Source organism: Balaenoptera physalus (genome assembly GCF_965194825.1).
Source record: "Balaenoptera physalus genome assembly, chromosome: 11".
In the NCBI taxonomy this organism is placed as follows: Eukaryota; Metazoa; Chordata; class Mammalia; order Artiodactyla; family Balaenopteridae; genus Balaenoptera; species Balaenoptera physalus.
The window spans coordinates 68,390,881-68,412,859 of record NC_138896.1 but is presented as its reverse complement, the minus strand read 5'-3'; the positions used below and the strand labels follow the sequence as shown (position 1 = coordinate 68,412,859).

General features: G+C 46.5%; 1 protein-coding gene across 3 annotated transcripts in view; it reads right to left on the bottom strand.

Moving 5' to 3' along the window:
* Window positions 1–403: 403 nt before the first annotated feature.
* The window catches only part of EXOSC7 (exosome component 7), a 29,644-nt gene continuing 8,068 nt past the window's right edge, over window positions 404–21,979 (bottom strand). For all 3 annotated transcript variants that reach the window (XM_082413910.1, XM_082413911.1, XM_082413912.1), the window contains exons 3-8: window positions 21,698–21,792; window positions 14,858–15,023; window positions 9,641–9,711; window positions 5,207–5,330; window positions 3,661–3,816; window positions 404–653 (exon numbers count right to left, since the gene is read on the bottom strand). In XM_082413910.1, coding sequence (XP_082270036.1) covers window positions 549–653; window positions 3,661–3,816; window positions 5,207–5,330; window positions 9,641–9,711; window positions 14,858–15,023; window positions 21,698–21,792 — 717 coding nt within the window. In that variant the 3' untranslated portion in view covers window positions 404–548. The remainder of the gene's footprint in view (window positions 654–3,660; window positions 3,817–5,206; window positions 5,331–9,640; window positions 9,712–14,857; window positions 15,024–21,697; window positions 21,793–21,979) is intronic.

Below are 21,979 nucleotides of genomic sequence, written 5' to 3'. Positions count from 1 at the left end.
TGGGCTTCCCCCAAAACTCGGGAAGGCTCACCAGCCAGGCAGAAGCCCTGGGTCTGTACCTGGAGCAGAGCGCCTCCTCCACCTCCCCTACCAAGAAGCCCCCAAATACACGAGGCGAATTTATTTTTTGTGTGTGATTCTTATTTTGAAGGCTCTACAGGGGAGAAATATTGACAATATACATATCATAAACATTTCCTTTGAACCACTTTTCTGCTAGCTCTTGATGTTGTTGTTCTGATCTCCTGTGGCAGGTGATAAGTCTCCCTGGGGAGGCCTGTGACCAGAGCCCTCGCATTGGAGCAGACCTCTGGACTTAGTTGTCATTCACTAGACAAGGGTCAGACTCTCTGAGGTGTCACCGAATGGCATCTTGGCTTACAGCTGAGGAATTCTAGCCATATCAAGCCAGACCAGAAAACAGACTTTAATTTTACATGTACAAATGTTGCCTTAAATTCATAATAGTTAAGAAAAATGTATACAGACTTCAGCTTAAAAGGAAAAGTAGAAAACAAACACGTGGCAGTTGGGGGTTGATGTGCAAATCATCCCAGGAATCCAACTTTCTGTCTCTTGGGCCCCAGGCTTTCCTCCTTGTGTAGAACGCTCTGCAGGGAGGTGTGCAGCACCTTGCCCACACGCTTGCTGGTCTGCAGGACAGAGAAGGGATGGAAGAGGGCACAGGCCCGCTTGTGAGGCACACACACTCTGACCAAGAGAAGCTCCCCGCCAGCTAGCCATTGTAAAGCTGCACGCGTTCCATCTGCCTTACAGGACTTTCATTTAATTAACAAGTCAATATAAAAACAAACCCCAAACCCCAACTACATAGTAGTTGCATTCTGGAAAAACTTCCATTTTGAAAAAGGAAAAAAAAAAAGAAAAGAAGAAGAAGGCAAACCCCAAAGCAGCAAGCAACAAAGGCTGCCTCAGTCCTTAGCTGCTGCCACTAGAAGCAGCAAAACTGTCAACCCAATCAGGTCTTGGTTACAGCCACTGTGCTGCAGTGAGAAGGCATGGGGAGGCCACAGAGAATCCAAAAATCTGTCTGATGAAGGAACAGATGGTGCTGAGGACCCATGTTAATAAGCAGTTTCTAATTCACCTGCCACCAAAGGGGACCTGCTCAGGGAGGACCAGAGTCAATACCCGGACAGAGTCTTTGACGTTACTGACGTGCAGAGATGCTAAAGGCGTGAAATGTCGGAATCAAGACAGATCAAGAGGTCAGACGACCCACAAGATTTCCTACACAGCAGAAAGAAGGGGGCCCTGGCAAAAAAACCCCAACTATACAACAAAAATCTTTCTTTAGGCAACTGTTTTTCTGTCCCATGAATCGTTTTAAGAATACAGTGAACCAACTGCAAGTCTCTTCATCAAGCCTTCCACGCTCCCATAGCAGTTTTAGTTTCACCTGTGCCACTGGTTCCATTCCCAACAATGTCAGGGAGAAAGGCACCCAGGCCTTGACCCCCACCCCAGTCCTCCTAGTCATAGGTGGATTCTCCCTAGGGCTGTGTGCCTTCTCCCCTGACCCCTGACTATAACAAGGGATGAGACTCCAAGAATTACTGAAAACTGGTACGAAGAGAAGATCTCAGTCTATAGGCTGGGGAGTGATCAGTTCTATGAAATGCGAAGTCAGGGTTAAGGTCCAAAGTGACTTTGGAAAGATTTTTATCATGACATTAGAAAAAAGAAAAAATGTCCAAGTTGATCGAGTAGGGGAACTGATTATTCATGTGAATGAAGGCAGGGAGAGGAGAAGAGGAGATGAGACAGACAGGACACCAGGACTTGAGAAGTCTGAACCTGGACTTGCAGGAAAGAGACTGCAGAGGTTGGGGGTGGCAGCCGCACAACAACCTGAGTTTCTAAGCTTTACCACGAGCGGCATCTCCAGAATGCTGCCTCCCCGTGCGAGACAAAGGGTGAGACAGGGCCTCAGGGCCATGGTCCCTCTGAGCAAGGTCTGCAGACCTCATTCCTGAGCCCCAGGGGAGGGTGAAGCCCAGCTCACTGGACAGCACTCTGGTTCTCCCACCCATCCACGGCCGACCTGGTTTATGAGGTTAAAATAGCTCCTGACTGGAGGCACACAGTCCAGGTTTGAATCCTAGCTCCCGCATTTACAAGCTGTGAAGCCTGTAGGCAAGTTCCTTATTCTCTACGTGCCTTAATTCCTCGTCTATAAAAATAAGGGTAACAACAGTTTCCTCACAGGGTTGTTGAGGAGTAAATGACACGATATTATTTAAAGCACTAAAAACAGGGTCTGACACGTAGTAAGCACACAATAAACGTTAACTATTTACTGTTTTTGTTGTTGTTTAGATACGGCAATTCTCATCAAACTCTCCTGGGGGGGGATGAGGGGGGAGTTCCTTTGAAAACAAGATTTGAGAGCCACTCATCTAGAGGCCTTTGGTAGAACTTATTATAAAGCTTTTTAAGAGCTTTTGTTTAAGAAGAACCCTTGTTGCCATGCACAGTTGGAGCCACCTGAACTCAGGGTGCTCAATGGGGCACAGAGTAGGAGCTGACACTTACTGCAAACTGACGACGCGTCAGACGCTCTGACACGTGCTTCCCCTCCACTCAGCCTGCCCACCCCTCACAACACCCGCAGCAGCAGGCACTACTACTGTTGTTATCCCCATTTGCAGATGAGGGAACTGTGGCCCAGAGCCCTCATTTGCAACCTGGGCAGTCTGTCTTCAGAGCTTGTGCTTGGGCCCTCAACACTATACACAAGGCCAATTTTTTGCTTCCAAGTAAGATGACAAAAATAAAAACAGACATTAAGTGCTTAGAGTCTTCAGTGAGAAGTCACTATTTCTAGAAATGAAAGAAGAGTATAGATGACCTCTGGGCATGTGTTGTGAGGCAGTGGTTACCTAAAGCAAAAAACTGGGGCTAGCTAACTCTGTTCCTGGCAATTCAGTCAGTCAGTCAGTCAGTCTGTCAGTCTCAAAGTCCTCAAAGACTTCTGGAAAGTCGAGGTGGACACGAGGGAAGGAAGGTCTGGAAAGACACAGGTCAGCAGGACCTGGTCCCTGCCGCAGAGGGGCTTCCAGGCCAATGTGGGGGACAGACCTGTCGACCAATCAGTACAGAGCAGCTGGAAAGCACCCTAGTGGTGCTGCCAGGCCCGAGGAGACCTGAGGGGAGCAATCTGCCAATCGAGAGGATTTCCCACCTTTCCTATTCATCTCCACTTAAACACTTCCAGACCCACGAAGAATGGGGAGATGGCCATCCTTCAGCCCCCTGGCTCCACCTCTGCTCACTCCCTTCAAGGGACAGGAAGCAGTCAGCCAGGATTTCAATTCCCTCATCAAATCACAGAAACTTGGGATTTTGGAGTTACAAGTGACTCTTCACCTTCTCAGTCCAATATTCTCATTCAGAAATGTGGAACTGAGGATGAGAGAGGGAGAGGATAAGAGACTCTTATGAGCAGGTCGCTACTTCCTGGTCCAGAGCCCTCACCTCAGCTAGCTCAGCGACATCTGGCTCATACCAGCTGCTCTCCAAGCCCCAAGCCTGGGATGAAGGGGGTCAATGGGGAGAATTCCCACAGTGTGACCAAGGGGGCAGGAGGCAGCCAGCACTCCCAGCCAGGTCCAAGCACCTGCCTAGAACCAGTCTCACCTCCATCATCTCGAAGATGCTCTCTGGGTCCAGGCTGCCCTTTCCCGCTTTCCTCATGCATGTCACGACTCCCTTGCTGGTCACGGACACCAGCAAGCTGGCCAAGGAGCAGGCCTCCTCCTGAAGAGTAGCATCCACCACGTGCCGATAGCCGATCTGCAAAGTCAGGCAGCAGTGCACGTGCGTGGGCAACGCACATCCCAGATCCCCACTTTTGAGAGCCTCGTGGAGGGAATATCTACACCAGCAAAGAACCTGTATCTCCCATTTAGGTCTTATTTTAGTTTCTGCTCATATGGAAAATATTTGAAGTACCGTTCGATCACTCTATCGCAGGCTACTGTGTAAGCAGTGTAACAGAAGCATGAAATGGAAATATGGGGTAGGGGGAAGGGTGGTTGGAATTATAATTCAGAGACCTTCCAAGTCAGAGGCCAACCAGGGGGTTTCTAACAGGCCCCTGGAAGTTTCACTGAGGACAAAGATGAATCAAGAGGGCCCATGCTGGGGCTTCCCTGGTGGTGCAGTGGTTGGGAATCCGCCTGCCAATGCACAGGACACGGGTTCGAGCCCTGGTCTGGGAGGATCCCACATGCCACGGAGCAGCTGGGCCCGTGAGCCACAGCTACTGAGCCTGTGCGTCTGGAGCCTGTGCTCCGCAGTAAGAGGGGCCGCGATGGTGAGGGGCCCGCGCACCGCGATGAAGAGTGGCCCCCGCTCGCCGCAACTAGAGAAAGCCCTCGCACAGAAACGAAGACCCAGCACAACCAAAAATAAATAAATAAATAAATTAATTAATTAATTAAAAAAAAAAAAAAAGAGGGCCCATGCTAAGGGACATGCTCAAGAATGAGTCAAGGGCAGGTGGTTCCGGTTGTCCCAATGCTTCACCAGAGCCTGGGTGAAGCGATTCTGGTGGAATTAAACCTGACCGGTTCAGTCTGATTTTTATATAACGAATCCTGCGTGGAATCAGCGACAGTCTCAGCCAAAACAGACCTCTTTGCACAGCCTTGGGAGGTGCCAGTCACACATCAGCATCAGCCAGGTGTTACACTCCACAGGCCTCAGTGCTAATGTAAAAACCACACTTGATGTATTAGACACCCAGGCCCTGCTCCAACCCCCTTATTTCATAGATGTGGACATTAGGGCCACAGAGGGGACAGTGTCCACCTTTCAACCACCCTTTTACTACTCAAGCAGCGTAGACACCATAGAGTTGAGAGAATTAAAGGAAATATGCATTCAGGGTGTTTTGGTGAAATGCCTGGTAGGTAGAAGGAGCTTAGCAAACTCTGGCTACTGTTACTATGAACCCACTCGTGTGCTCCTGGGACCAGAGCCATTATCTTCCAGTTAAAAAGAAAAGAAAGAGCTGCTCGTGGTAGTGGTCTCTAATATAACAAAATTATTTGATTTGGGTTAAGACTACTTCTATATGGGTTGTGAAACTATAACTTCTCAATCTATTAGGTAACCTCAACGGGTTGGGGTTGAAGGAGATCCACAGGGAAGACAAAAACCATGAGATATAAGCTCATACTTTGCACAGGGTGACGATACAGGGGACATTCTCCACACTTAGCTGGATGCAGTCATAGGGGTCGTCAGACAGTTCAATGTCCTTCAAGCCCTCTTCATCTTCCAGAACACGAACCCTTGGTATCCTAGAAGCAGAAGCACAATTAAAATTCCCACTAACTGAAAGGAAGGATGATAACTTCTTTTTCCTGAGTTGGAATCCCTGTGCCTCACGAGATGAAGTCATGCTATGCCTAAGCTCCCTGTCAGCCCTGCCAAAAGTGTACAGGTGACACAGTGCAGTGAGGAAAGGAGGTCTTTTAAAAAAGGATGCTAGGGAGGGACTTCCCTGGTGGTCCAGTGGCTAAGACTCCGCGCTTCCACTGCAGGGGACCCGGCTTCGATCCCTGGTCAGGGGACTAATATCCCGCATGCCACGTGGCCAGAAAAAAAAAAAAATGATGCTGGGGAGAGGGAAGGGGAGAGGGGCTAGAAAGAGGTAGGGGATTAAGAGGCATGAACTACTATGAATGAAATAAATAAGGTACAAGGATATATTGTAGCGCTCAGGGAATATAGCCAATATTTTATAATAACTTTAAATGGAGTATAACGTATAAAAATACTGAATCACTATGTTGTACACCTGAAACTAATATAATACTGTAAATGAATGATACCTCAATAAAAAAATAAATTAAAAAAATAAAATGTAAAATGATGCTTAGTCAACCAGATATCCAAAAATGAATCCGGATCCCTACCTCTCACCATACACATACCAAATGGACTGCAGATGTAAAGGTGAAAGATAAAACAATAAAGCTTTTATAAGAAAAACTAAGAACATTTTCATGACCTTGGAGTAGACAAAGATTTATTGAATAGGACAGAAAGTACTCACTGTAAAGGGGAGAAAAAAATAACAGATTCAGTTATATTATAATTGAATACACACACACACAGAGGCACATCTTGGAGATACTGCAGGTTTGGTTCCAGACTACTGCAATAAAGTGAGTCACACGAATTTTTTGCCTATAAAGTTATGTTTACACTATAGTGCAGTCTACTAAGTATTCAATAGCATTTTATCTAACCAAAAACCAAAAAAAAAAAAGACAATGCACATACCTTAATTTAAAAAGACTCTATTACTAAAAAATGATAACCATCATCTGAACCTTCTGCAAGTCAGTCTTTTTGCAATGGTAAGTAACATCAAAGATTACTGATCACATATCACCATAACAAATATATGAATAATGAAAAAGTCCGAAATATTGCGAGAATTATCAAAATATGATACAGAGACATGAAGTGAGAAAATGCTGTTGGGAAAATGGCACTGATAGACTTGCTCAACGCAGCGTTGTCACAAACCTTCAATTCGTAAAAAACGCAGTATCTGCTAAGCACAATAAAGTGAAGTGCAGTAAAACAAAATATGCCTCTGTGTGTATAATATAATATATATTAAGATTATGAACTTCTGTTTGTCAAAAGGCATTATTTGGGGAATTCCCTGGTGCTCCAATGGCTAAGACTTCATGCTCCCAGTGCAGGGGGCCGGGATCAAGTCCTGGTCAGGGAACTAGATCCCACATGCTACAACTAAGAGTTCACATGCTGCAACTAAAAATCCCGCATGCCGCAACGAAGATCCCGCGTGCTGCAACTAAGACCCGACACAGCCTAAATAAATAAATAATTAATTAATTAAAAGGCATTATTTGGAAACTAAAAGATAATCCAGAGTGGAGAAAATATTTCTCTGTGTGTGTGTGTATATAAACTAACATATTACATAAAGAATTCCTACCAAACATAAAAGAAAGTCACACGACCCAACAGAAAAATGGGCAAAAGACTTCAACAGGAACTTCATGAAAGAGGCTATTCACATAGCCAATAAACATACAGAAAGGTGCTCAACTTAAATATTCATCAGGGAAGTGCAAAGTAAAACTAAAATGTGATACCAAGATATACCCACCAGAACGGCTAATATTAAAAAGACAAAAAGAAATCCAAGGGCTGGCAAAGATGTAGAGCAACTCAGACTCTGTACACTGCTAATGGGAGTATCATTTGGTAAAAGCACTTTGGAAAACTGTTTTGCATTATCTACTAACACTATTTGCAATAGCTCAAAACTGGAAATGACTCAGATCCATCAACAGAAGAACTGCTAAATAAACTGTGGCATATTCACACAGTGGAACACCCTACAGCAAAAAGCAAACTATGACTACAGGCCACAATACAGATGTCTCAAAACATAATGCTCAGTGAACGAGGCAGACATAAAAGAGAAAACACTGCGTGATTCCATTTATATCAAGCACAAACCAATCTACTGTTTTAGGACTGTGGTTATCCTCTGTGGGTATAGCGACTTGCATGGGGGTACAGGGTGGGAGGGCTTCTGGGGGGCTGGCAGTGTTCTGTTTCTTGAGCTGGGTGCTGAAAATATATTTAAGCCATAAAGTCAGTTCATTCCAGTGTGGGGTGGAGCCAGGAAGGAAGAGGTGGTCCAGCCAGCTACTGTTATAGAAACAGTGTTGGTGCTTTTCCCTGTGCCTCTAACAAAAGCCCCTTATGATTCAGCCTGCTGGCCATCCCTACACAAGCCAACGTCCAGAGCAAAGGAGTTTCAGCCAGAGAATGTCCACAAGGACTAAGGAGTCCTGCTAGGGTCTGCCCTGGATGAAGTCTCCATGTCAGGGGTCCCCAGGGTGTAAGTACTAAGTAATATCCTATTTGAACAAATCAGGTAACCAGTTTGAATTTTGGTATAGTAAAAAATAAGCGTACACACACACAGACACACCCCTTCCCAACCCTCTGGCCACAATATGGTTCAGCAGAAGGGCTAGAGGATACTGTCGAGAGAATGGCCTCTACCCTTCTAAAAGGCCCTGGCTGTACAAAAGGTCTCTCCATACACTAGAAGGACCCAGTGCCTTGCCGAGTCCCCATCCCTTGCTGCCTGCAGGGCTGTTCTTGCTCTGGGAATGAGACTTGCAGCTATGGCCATGACAGGCGTCCTCCCGTCCTGAGCAGCTGGGTTTACCATCCTGATGTACAGTTTGCCCAACACCTCCCCCACAGCCAAACAGCCTCATCTGGTCCTACTCTCCCTTTTTGCCCTGGTGCCCATGGAAACCAGCTGGCAGACAGGAAGTAATTTCTGAGGCTTGAGGTACAACAGATGGCGACTTCCTTTCTTCTCCAACGGAGCCCAAGCCCAGGCTGCTGCTGATGGCATCTGGTACTCCAGCCCTCACAGTGGCCACAAGTGCCAGGTCCACCCTTGACTAGTGTCAGCCAGGAGTCTAGTGGCACAGCTAGGGTTAAGGGACTCTATAGCTTTCATTCTCAGCAAATATTCCATCCTGCAATTTCTGACCTACATTTATTTAACTTTGTTTTTGTTTGTTTTGTTTTAAATTGTGCAAGTAGTCTAAATTCACCACAGAAAAACTCTAAAATACAGATAAATTTTAAATCACCCATGATATGAGCACTGAAAAATAACCACAATGACCATCTGGGGATATATATATTTACAGACATACTAAATATGCTGCTGTGTAGATTTCAATCCCCTACGTTGGGACATTCAGGTTGTTTCCAACTTCTCATCACTACAAAGAAGCTGGGATAAACATCTTCGAATAATATCTTTGCTCACTTATCCAATTAATTCCTTAGGCTATATCCCTAGAAGTTTTAATCCTCAGTTTCAAGTACCCTAGGACCCCCCATTACCATAATGTAAGCTCTCTCATGGAATGGACAGCCTCCTCCACATACTTATTTTCAAATGCTGCAGACTTTCCTCAAAGAACCTTGCGCATAGAGAAGGAAAAGGCCGTATCATCAAACAGTCAGAGGGAATGTCAACTCCAAGAAAGCTTAGTGCCATGTCCTCTGCTACACAGCCTGTCTGGGAAGCTGAACCACACTGGCAACATCATTTCCTGCTCTTAACTTAAATCAAACAGCAGGCTGCTACCCTGCTTTGAGAACATTCACGTGTCCAATCAAGGAGTATGTGTCAGGCACTGTTTATGGTGCTGGGGAGACAGCAGAGTACAAAACAGGCAAAACCCCTGTCTCCGTGGAGCTTTATCTAGTGACAGTATTTGGACAACTGACTGTGTCTCTGGTTTCTACTCTTTTTGCTGCTCTGTAGTTTTCTAATGTTTTTCTATATGGTACATGTTTACTTATGAAAATAATAATCCAAAAAAATAAATACAGAAATATATTTAGTTATAACTTATAAAATCTGTTTTCTGAAGCTTAAAATTAAATACCACCATTGTCAATGCTGAAACCCCTTGTTATCTTCTCCTACGAGCTTCAGTAGCAGTGCCCTCAGTGGCCCATCACAGGTGTCTGCTCAGGTTCTCCACGGGCCCAGGGGGCCGTTTCCAGGAAGGCGTACCTTGTATTGAAGAGCGCAGCCTTTACAGCAATGGAGATGGCATCAAACAAATTTCCACCACATTCCAGCAGCTAAGGGAGACAGGGAGTGAGGGGGAGAAGAAGAAGGTAGCATCATTTCTTACTTTAATTATTATCCCAAGTAAAGGACACTGGCTCCTGAGAAGTGCCAACCAAATGTTTATAAAGACAAGAACGCGTGGCTGCTCTCCTGGCTCACTGACACGCACTGGGTCTTCACCCTAACCGCAGGCGCTGCCTTGTTGCCCTGGCTGTGGTACCAGCACTCAGAGGCCTCAGCCTGTGGTGCAGCTCCTCAGCCAGTCAGGCCTGCACTGAAGGAGGAACTCATCACCTGCGTTTTGCCCCAGGTAACTCTCAGTTGCACTTGGCAAGTGTTACTCTCATCTTTGCTAACATATGCCTGGCCTCTAAACAAGTAAAAAATGGTGGCCACTGATGCTGCAGCTGCCACCAGGGCCATGTTGATTAGTGCAGTTACTACTGCACGTAATTACCAATGTACATCTGATGCTCAAACACCTAACACTCCCTGTTCTACATTAAGCATAGTAACAACTAAGGTCTTTCACACGTTTTTGCCCATGAGCAAAAGTGTTGACTGTACTCGTGTGCTCATTCAACAGGGAGGGTTACAGCACATTATTAAGAGGAAGGCAACACATCCTTCTTCCTTATTTTAAAGAAGCCTTGGCCTGAGTTATGGAATAAAGCCAACAGGAAGAGAGGAGAGGAAGTCACATGTAGAAAGAAAAGTTGTGTACTTCCATGTGCGTTTGTTTAGAGTCTATCTCCTCTTCATCTGAACTGTCAACTCGTGAGGTTGGACCCTGTTGGTTTTGTTCATTCCTTTATCTTCAGAGCCCAGGAGGAAGGGCTGCTGGGAAGGAGGAACCTGGTGATTATTTATGGAAGACAGGCAGGCCCTAAACCAGGCCTTCCAAACTCTACTAAGAATCAACAATCACACCTGGCACATCTCATGCACTTCATTCATACCCAGTGCAAACTCTAATTCCCATCTTTAAGCTTTCTGGGCAAACCTCCAGTGCAGACACCATCTTTCCTACAGCCTGGTATAATTACTGCTTATTAGAATACGATCCCCCAGCCTGTATTACCAACTGGCTTTGTAACTGCAGCTTGTTTGTCTAGCAACTGGACTAGCTCTCCTGTACCCTGGTTCAAGTACAAACTACAGCATGGCCCCCACCTCTGGCTAGACTCTTGCGCCAGACAGTCTGGTTTGATTCCTATCTTTGCTGGGTAACTGAATAACCCGGGGTGGGACCTAACATCTCTGGGCCTCATGGAGGGTGAAAGCCACACTATCTCCCAGAAGTGTTGAACAACTTAGTATCTGTAAAGCCCTCAGAAGTGTGTCTGGCACATAGTAGGCGTCAGCTAAGTGTTTTAAGATAAATACCAATTTGCTCTTTCATCTTCCCATTGTTGTCCTCACAGACTGTCTGAGTGCATCTGCATGTTCTCCATCTTCACTGTTGACAGCCCAGGTTCCTAACCCTGGCTATGCGGGGTCAGGGAGCTTATTAACAATGCAGGGTGAGGCCCTGGAAACTGCATTTTACTCCAGGTCCTAGGTGGTCCTGATGACTGGCCAGGGGTGAAGACCACCGTTTTACACTCTGCTGCCCACAGTATCTGCTTTATGCAAGGAAAGTACTTGATAAATGCTGACGTCTGCTCTAGCAGCTGTGAGGCCTCCAAGCTGGAGAGGACTTGGAGAGCACCTCAGCCAACCCTTCCCTGACAGGTGGGCTCAGGGGCCTGACGGCCAGTCAGAGCTCTTTCTACTGTCCAGCACCACATCCTGTTAAGGCTGGACACAAACATTGGTTTTCAACATTCTGGCTTATCACCAAAAGATGAAATCGAGAGGGCAGAATGCTGAACCCTAAGTATCTGCTGAGGGGCCCCCGAAGGGCAGGCACCCAACTCCAGGCCTCAGCTTGCCTGCCTGGCTCCTCACAGGGTACCGCACGACAAGGAACCCAGGCCGGGCAGCGTGCATCTGACACTCTTCTCGGCCACTTGCTGGCCAGGTGTCCTCCGAGCTTCGGTTTCCCCCTCAGTGAAGCAAAGCCATGCTTCTCTATAGGGTGGCCATGAGGACTAAATGAGATCACATCCCTACATCCCTGGCACATAAGAGGTGCTCAGAGACCCTACCTTCCTCTCTTGCTGCCAAGCAGGCCCAGGCTAGCTAGAGTCTTTCTGCTAAACACAGTGGCACAGCCAAGAAGCAGGGGGAGAGTTGGGGGGATGTGGAGACCCAAAGCAGCCTGACTGGGCTGTCTGAAGAGGCCTACTCGAGCTGGGAGGAAACGGGGAGGTGCCAGACAACTAGTGTTACAGAGAGACTGGACTGTGGTCCCAGAGAGGTCATAGGTGTCCACCTTCGCTGAGGAGAAAACCCCTCCTGTAACAGAGGTGCGGCAGGAGCAGAGCTGGGGAAGGGGAAGGAAGACACACTTGGTCACAGATGCACCTCCCGTCAGATGCACAAATACTACAATGGCTCTTTTAGGGGAACAGGACAACTTATTCTGTTAGCCTCTTCTTTTCATAAGGTACATCTCCAAACCATACTGCTAGGAGGTACAGTGTGCCAAGCAGAAAACCTGCCTCCCCACAAAAATCCTGCTCCTCCTGGGTTTCCCCCCACTGTCCTCTCAGACACCCATGTTGAGCACCTCCTGGCACCACACACAGCCACTGCCGGGTGCTGCAATGGCCCCTCCACTCCACCTTCCCTCCCATGCGCAGTGCCACAGACCACATGCGGGTCTCATCACCACTCCTGGGGCCCCTCGCAAGACAAGCCTTGTGACCCACCTCCCCACCAAAGGTCGCCTGTACACCGTCAGTGCAATGAAGTCCAAAGCTATCCCACTTGGGGTAAAAAGTATGCCATTAAAGAACTGTGAAGAGCAAAGATGAATGAAGTTTCCATGATGGTAAATTTCTACTCATAAAATAATGCAATTGGGGAAAAAACCAATACTGGAAACAGGTGGATCATCTGACTATAATAGGTTTCAAGTAATTGTGCCTGCAATAAAAGTATGAAAGCATGGAAGGCTGCCCAGTGAATATTTGTTTGAAAGATGGGCTCTGCCTGAGGACTACCCAGACCAGTTGGTAAAAATAAATCACAGGAGATTCATCTTTTGCAATCCCAGTAACAGGACTGGATTTCCACCATCTTGCTTCAAACATGGACTCAATGTATCCAATGTATTTTTAGATGTAGGACAAAAACTTACTCCCCAAACAAAAGCCTATCTCCTACTTCACATGCATGAAGTACGTTCCCACCAAGGCTGAAAGCAATTATGTGAATGATAAAAAGTGATCTACCTCATTAATAATATAATTTTTAAAATGCTTTTCTAATTCATTAAAAACTTTTCTGAAGATGACAATATTTCAAAAGCTCACATCTTCTTCCAAAATAAGTGAAACCTTTAAAAAAATATTAGAGAAGAAATCCAAATGCAAAAAGTCTTAAAAACAAAGGCCTGGGACTTCCCTGGCAGTCCAGTGGTTAAGACTCTGCCTTCCACTGCAGGGGGCGTGGGTTCAATCCCTGGCCAGGGAACTAAGGTCCCACCTGCTGCAGGGTGTGGCCAAAAATTAAAAAAAAAAAAGAAGGAAAGAAAAGAAAGAATGGCCTGCAGGTGACCAAGACACAATGCACCCGAGACACTCCTGCTCACCATATATCCCTGCTCATGGAAGAAGCATGCTGGTTCTAAGCTGAGATAACGTCCCTATGATGTTCACCAGTTTTTCAAGAGCCTGCACTAAGAGAACAGGCTTCTTGCCTGAATCAGGCCCCCTCACTGGGCCAGTCTCCTACCAAACCACAAGTGTGCAGGGCTGCACCTCCCTGGGCAGCTATGAAGCCTGCCTCTTATCGGTAATGACTGTAGGCTGCCAGTTTCTGCCTCCTCAAAACCAGGACGTGTAAAACTACCTGCTTGGTAGGAATCAAACTACAAATACATCCTGCTTACCAGAGATGAGAAAAAGCAAATGGACTTGTAATTTCATTATTTTTACCCATTAGCATCAGCATTCAGAACAGCCCTAACCTGCTAGACAATGGTAATCACTGCTCTTACCCATTGTGCCCATCTATTATCAAATTAATTTAAAAGTATCCAGAAAGCCCCGCCCTGTTTCATGCAGGGCTGACAATTAGAGACAGCTGGGCTGTTCCTTGCATGAAGTTCACTATCAGTCCACAAGATGGGCTTTATCTTCAGATTCATTAAAGAACCTGTTTGGTCACTGGCTTAGCCCTGTGCCCTCAATATGAAGTGGAAGATGTAGCCACTAATCTCAAGGTTCATAAAATTAAATGAAAAGGAATAAAATAGACCCAACAAGAGCCTGTACATGAACAAGAGACTGGCAAAATTAATCACAGCTGTAAGAAAAGTTACTGCCTAGTGCCAAAAACTGGGCAGACGAGTATTTGGGAGGGAAGCACCAGGAAGGAAATGGAGGGCTAGACTAGAAAGACTCCTGCAGGCGCAGTCTCTGGAGGAGGGAGGAGGCAGGGCCTCAGGGGCCTCACTGGGGAAGGACTCAGAGTAGCTGGGCTACAGGGTGTTTTCGAGGGAGGATGGCTTGGTGAGGTCACGAGCCAGCTCTGGCACTAAACAGACCTGGCTTTGAGGCCCAGTACCACTACTCACAAGCTGAGACCTCCTGGGCTAGTTACTTGACCTCTCTGTGTCTTAGTTCCCTCACTTATAAATGGGGAAAACAAGTGCCCACTCACAAAACATTTGTAAGGGTTACATGAAAATGCATGTAAAGAGCTCATCATCTTTCCATTATCCTTCTTGTCGTAACTCTGCCCATCAACTCCGGTTGGCACCATCTAGAGAGCATCTCTTGTTTTCTTCTTCCCTGACAGCCTCTGTGGATAATTTTAGGTGCTACCATGATATGACTGTAACTTTACTGTAGGATGGCATTATACGTGCACTACTATGTTGTATTTAATTTAAAAATTATTACAGGAGACCAATCTTTTCCCAACTAACCTCACCCTGGAAATTGAAAGCATCCAACTGAAGACGGAAAAAGCAGTGTGAGGAAAGTAGGCCAACTGGTTTCCAACAAAGTTAGAGTATGGCCAGTACAGCAATGTGATACTTACTAGCACATCCACGTAGAGAATCCAGCAGTGCTCCCGAGGATTAATGCACAGGGACTTCAGGTCGATGCTGCTCTTGTTGTTAAATATCCGGTAGAGGGTGTTAGCAATCTCTGTGCCAAGGTCATCACCTCCCCGACCTTCAAATTCAGGGGCAGCGTTGGCTGAACTATACAGAAGGGCAACAGAAAAGGCGTGAGTCTTGTTGAATGCAACGAGCAAAAGGGCAGGCTTTGTTCCAGTTTCCCTGGGGGATGCTGGAAGAACCAGCAATATGAGGAAAGTCACTGAAATGAGGAAAGGATACATCTGACACTTTTCCAGCCTCCAGACACACACAATGAGCCAGGCCAGGACCGTGTCCTGGATGTGTCAGTGTGTGTGGTGGGAGTTCCCACTGACTTCTACAGAAGCCATATTTATCCAAAGAGAAACAAGAACGCTGGTAAGATGAACCTCAGCCAGTAATAACGAACACGCGTATCTTGAGGGTATAATAAAGACTCTTCTCTGGCAGGCCCAGAGAGGCCTAGAGAATCAGTCCGGCCTACAGAGGGGTTACATTATATACACCATCCCTAGATGATGATATGATACTCTCAAAACAAAAACCACAATGTAGGTACAATAACTTTCCTGGAATGATTTAGAAGATATATATATAACAGTATGCCAGAGTTATGTCATTAACTTTAGATTATCATGGTACTGAAAAGCAGGAAAATAAGACTGTTGGCTGATTTAAATAGTAGGTTCTCTCTTTTACTTTATTTTTCTAGAGAAAACTTTTTCCTTTTTAGCCTCTTCAATTTTATTCCAAATCACCTCAGCAAAGAATGAACAAGCGTCGACATTTGCCACGCTAAGCACTACTCAAAGTGTTTAACAGGAAATTTTTGAGGGTTCTGGCTTAATGAAAACAAATCCTTAATACACTTGTGAGACATATAAACATTCCAGTAATCATTTTATTGTAATAAATAAGGCCTAGAAAGACAAGAAATCAGTTGTTTCAGTATGGTCTCTACAAAATCACATACTGAAGCTTTCTGGTCCCCATCCATCTGTCCATCCACTCATCCACCTGGAAGGTCCTGGGCCCTATGCTAGGCACTGGAGACCTAGAGACTGAGCAAGGCAGATGCAGACCCTAAGTCAGCAATTCCAATTGCTGAGGGGAGTCATATGATAGTGGGCAAACAGGAGGAGTGGGGGGTCAAGAGGGATGTCAACCAGTGTTGAGGGTAATAGGAGGCCTTGAACCTGAAGATGAGTAGAAGCTGGTCAGACCATAGACATGCAAGGGGATTCCAGGCAAAGCAAAACCTATGTGAAGGCTCAAGGCTGTACCCACCCCGTTTGTGTAATGCTGAAAGAAACCTCACCTAATATATTTAAGTGTGCCTTTTGTCTGGTCCATTCTAATATAGATGTAAGATGAATCGTAAAACAATGAGAGTGTATCGTTGTATAATAACTTTGCTACTCTCATAGTCTTCCCTTACTACTACGAGCCAGCAGAACCCCAATTTAAAACCCCTATGAGAAACTTCATTACTGTCATAGCAACCTCACTGTTCCCTCACTGCCTCTGCCAGACTCAGGCACTGAGCCATGAAAAGAAGCTCATTTATGGTAAAATAATCAAGTCACTAGAGACCAAGTTCATTATTTTGCACGGCTAGCAAAAGACAACATGTTTCTAATTTAAACGCTAAGCCATTAATATTAAGTCCCATCTTTTAAGTGTTTAAAAACGCATCTAGGGCTTCCCTGGTGGCGCAGTGGTTGAGAATCTGCCTGCCAGTGCAGGGGACACGGGTTCGAGCCCTGGTCTGGGAAGATCCCACATGCCGTGGAGCGACTAGGCCCATGAGCCACAACTGCTGAGCCTGCGCGTCTGGAGCCTGTGCCCCGCAACAAGAGAGGCCACGACAGTGAGAGAGGCCCGCGCACCGCAATGAGGAGTGGCCCCCGCTTGCCGCAGCTGGAGAAAGCCCTCGCACAGAAACGAAGACCCAACACAGCCAAAAATAGATTAATTAAAAAAAAAAAAAAACACCAATGCAGCCAAAAATAAATAAATAAATTTATTAAAAAAAAAACGCATCTAAATAGACCACTGTGTAAACAAATCCAGGCAGAGATACTTATGCTTAAAATGTTGACCTTTCCCTGATTACAGTGGGCCACATCCTTCTGGGAGGGACTAATTACTGGGGATTGACGCACTAAACGCTTTTACAGCCCGAAGGGATGGTTTAAGAACTTCCCAGGCCAATCTGCTAAATAATCTACCTACAAAACCACCCCCCCCCCTTGATTTTTTTTGACACTGGGCTGGTTTAAAGTGGAAAATTTTCCCATTTTAAAAGGTTTCTCTTTTTTTTCCTTTTTAAAATACAGGTTAACTCTTTCAGCATAGCTGGTGGCCAGAGAAAGGAAGGTTTAGATGCTCATGAGACTACGGAAAGCTCCTGCTCTGGACTCTTCCTGAATGTGTAATTCAGCATGCTTGGCTTGTAGCCTAACATTAGTCAGGTTAGCTCTCCTTGGGTCTGTCTTATGCCTCAAGGTAATGAATGGGTGCTCTGGTCTTGGGACTTATTACTAGGCCACAAATGTTGGAGTCAACGAATGCAGACCAAGGGAGTCCTAAATAAAAAGCTTCTCTATTAAGTGCCAAGCAAAAAAAGAGAGCGAGAGAATGCAGGCTGGTAATCCTAGCCTCCTGTTCACAGGCATCACAATATATTCTTTCAGTAGAGGAATATATACTTGGGTTTGTTTTTTTTGTTTGTTTGTTTTTGGCATAAAACAAGTGGTTTCTACAATTACAATTACCAAAACCAATTCAGATCCTTCATAAAGTATGACCCAGCCCCTCTTCCAGGGCTGTTGGGAAATCGCTTATTGCGCTGGATAAACATAAAAATCCTGGGAACGCTGCCCCTCCCAGTTCTCCAACCTCCTGACTTATCACCTCCACTGTGCTTCTCCTGCTTGGCACATCTCTGGTTTAACTGGATTAGGCTGAGATCAAGGCCATGTCTACCTGGAACAGGACTTCAGACACTAGGCCCATTGTTGTTTCCCTTGCTGTCAATCTAGCCTGCAAATCTGTGAAGCCTTACAGCCAGGCCAGGCCAGGCCCACGGCAGAAAAAGTGATTTAGTAGGTACCTGGGCCAGGGATGACTCCGGGCCTTACCCCTCTAGTCATCTAGCCCCCGGGTAGGTTCCAATTCCTCAGGGAGCACATGTGCTCACTTCTGAGCCTGCAAAAGCTTCCCTATAAATGGGTATGGGAACAGTGGCACATTCTGAGTGTTTCATCGTAAGCCCTTGTTTGAAGTTCCTGGGAGAATTATATCGTTCGCGCTGGAGACTTTCAGAGCACAGCGAACCTCAAATAACTTCTGCAGGTTGCCTCTCTGCTTTGCCCCCACCCCCAGCCCTTCAGCCGAGAATGGTGCCCCCTTCAAGCAGCATGAAGTAGGTAAGGAACAGAGGTCAAGTGGCTCCACCCACCAATTCAGGGCTTGAAGCTTCCAGTTCAATATTAGTGAAAAAAAACAAGTGGTCACATTTAAAAGTAGTTGAGATCCCAGAGAAGTGACAAGTGCCGGGCACGCTGAAATGTCTATGAACGAAACGTGTTCTCCTCACCTCCTCCAGTTACAACCCGCAGCCTCTCTGAGAGACCAAACACAGCTCCTAAACCCATGAACATGGTGGCTAGAGAGCCAAGAAGTGACTTGATGGTCTGCCACCTGGTGGTAACCAGAGTGAAACACCAGCTCACTAAATTCTTACCTTCTGGGCTTTAGATGGAAACCATCTTTTCCCAAAGTTTCAAGCTTCTTATTTAAAATGGCCTATTCTCAGGCTACAATTAACAAAACAAAGACATAGAGACAGGAGTTCGAAGGTCCGAGTGTGTTTAGTCAAAGTGCTGCCAGGCATCTCTGGAGCAGATCTCAGGAACCCCAAGGTTTTCCTCCTCCACTGGTATGGGGATCAGGGTCTGTGTCATGGGTACCCTTTCCTAAGGGCATCATTTCTAAGACCCAGGGAAAATCACTGGGGTGGGAGAAGGTATCTACCCCAGGCTCCATATATTATTCCAAGTAGACAAATATAAGTAGAAGGAATTAGCAGAAAAGCAATTCATTTTCTGTGACCTCTCTGGTAATTACCACTGGTAATTTAAATAATTAAAACATGAAAGTTGCTAGTAAGTAGTTAAGTCAAGCTGGGCTCAGTCAGGCAGAAGCGCCCCCCCCCCCAATTACTTTCCTCCCACTGGGTAACAACTCTGTTTCAGCCTGTGGATGGGTGCATGCCTTGAGCTCTCCAGCAGAGGCCCCACGCCTGGGGCCCGGATGGGGTTGGGGGCAGCACCCTTATGGCTGGGCATAGCCACAGGTGCCCAGAAGCCATTCCTATTCACTGGATTGAAATAAAGGGGTTTATTTGTTTACACAATTATGAGTTGCTCCTTGAATATGCAAATGAGGTTCTGATAAAGGTGGCAGCCAGTGGTGCTTGGTAACCTCGCTCTTCTCTGCAGGAAAATGGGGTTTTATGAATCTCTCATGGTGATTCTACCCGCTCACACCGAAGGGTGCCACCTGGAGAAACAGACTCAGGAGAACTCCCTGAGAAATGGAGTTTCTGGGCCTGGTGAGGTTCTCTTGAGACTTACAAAGGGGGAAAAGAGACCAGCAGGCAGCCACTCTCAGCCAGGAGACAGAGGTTTACTTCTAGAAGTCAGATCTTGGGAAGAGGCAGCTCAAAGGCTCCTCTCACCCTGGAGCCACCCTCTTACAGCTGGGACAAGAAAGGGACAAGAGCAGCAGGCTAACTGGAGTCATGTTCAGACACAGAGCCACAATGAAACGTGTCTCCTATAGCAAGCATCTGAGTGCAACACCCTCTCTTTGGTGTGGCTGGGCTGACTGCCTTTGGTCTGCCTAAGATGAATGAGGCAGAAGGATAATGAAAAGGAAGAAAAGGAGAGCAAATTACAGCCCCTAACACGTGGCGTCTGCTCCTCAGTGACTGCTTACTGCACCGAATCAGGCAGATCAAGGCAGGAGAGGCATTTATTTCTTCCTCCACGAGCAAAGGAAAGGATAAGTTGGAGGCCTTAACAAGTTCACCATCATGCACAGCAACTTAAAGGATGGGCTGATTCCACTGGACAACTCAGACTGCTGAGAGCAGCTGGGCAGAACCAAGAGGAGACTGCTCTGGGGGGGCCAGGGCCGGGGCAGGGATCGGCTGGAAGGAAAACTGGCCAGAAAGATGAATGCAGGCACATTCTGAAAACTCTAAGCAGGATATCCCTCTAAAGCTGGCTCCTGCAGGCTACATGAAGTAGAAAGAGCAAAGACTCAGCACTGGATAGACCTGAGCTGGCATTACTAGCTGTGTGATCCCAGGAAAGTCACTTACCCTCTCTGAACCCCTTTTGTCATCTCTCTCACAGGAGTGTTGTGAGGATCAACTTCTGTGTCTGGAAGTGAAGACTGGAAGACTGTAACTCGCTGTGCAAATGTGGGTTAGCATCTTTGCAGAAAAGGGGTGACATTGCAGGTGCAAGGCTGCTACCTTTAGAAGGGTCTGCTTGCAAGGTTGGTCCTCAGCTGGCATCTGGGCACTTGGCTCTCAGAGTGGACTCAGTCAACAGTAAACTGGGTCTGCTGTGCCTAGACTGTGCAAATAACGTGGTTTATCCTAAACACCTGCTTTCCTTCTGGGAGTCTGGAACTTCGGTATGTGTAAAGCAGAGGGTGCCTATGTGACCAGCCCCAATCAAAATCTTGGGTGCTGAGTCTCTAATGGGTTTTCTTAGGCAGAATCATCACACATGTGTTGCTGCATCTCTGTGATAATCATAGCTCTGAGTACAACTCCATGCTCTATGCTAAGTCCTGTGAGTCCTTTCAGGAAATGTTTGAAAGTGGGGGGTGGTCTTGCCACCCCTCCCAGTAAAGTACCAATATTATATACCTGCACCTAGCGTGAGCCAATAGAGCCTTACCCACCTCAAGAAGGTCTGCTGTCACCACCTAGCTAGAAGAGGAGTTCCAGATAGAAGATGAGACTGGGCTGGCAACCCGATAAAAAGCCCCAACCCCTAGAAGGGGAGGTAACAAGAGGGAGAGAAAGAACACTTTTGAAAGCCCACTGAACCAGTCATTGTGCTGGATGCTCACTCTCTTTTCATTACTTCGCTTCCTCATCATCACAACAGTATTATTATCTCAATTTTTTAGATAAAGAAATTTAGGCACAGAGGGACTGAGTAACTAGCCTGAGGTCACACAGCTAGCCAGAGAAGGAAGCCAGCAACAAGGCTGGCTGGCTGGCTGCGGAGACTGCGGAGTCTCTGCTTTTCCCAGTACCCACACTGCCTGCCCAGCTGCCACCCCCTCGGCCTGTCAGGCTGCTTGGCTGGCCCTAGTCCCTGCTCTGCCAAGCAAGTCATGAAAAGTCTTCTGCAAAACTAGAGCAGCAAAAGAAACAGGACATCATTTAATTTGACTCTCATAACTACCATGTGCTGGGCTGCCTGGCAGACACCCTCCTTTTTCAGACAGGGAAAATGAAGCCCAGCGAGGGCCAGCTGATTAGGACAAGGGCAGGACCTGAGCCAAGGCCTCCTTTCACATTTTCCAGTGCCTGGCACATAGGAGAACTCAGTAAATACCTGCCGGCTGGTGAATGATGATTAAATACAAAATAAAAGTGGGCTCAACAAGAAACCAGAGGTTCATTCTCTGAATCTTCTATCTTTTAAATCATTTTTCTTTAAAAACATCTGCAGAGTACTGACCAGTCAACAAAGAACTCCAGGTAACCTTCATTTGGCTTCTCCAGCTTCGGCGTCCCCATTTCTGCTTTCACTCCCACCAAAATGTCTGTGTGACCCTGCAGACACATGCAAGAAGGGTCCTCACTTGGGGCAGGCAGCCAGGCACCCAACCACACCCTCCTCTCCCAGACATACACCTCCAGGGCACTCGCTTAGCATCAGTGCTGGGACTTGGAAAGCGGCCCTTTGAGAAGGTGAGGGGTCCTTCAGATGTATATAGACCCCCTCCCAGAGTCTGCTTGG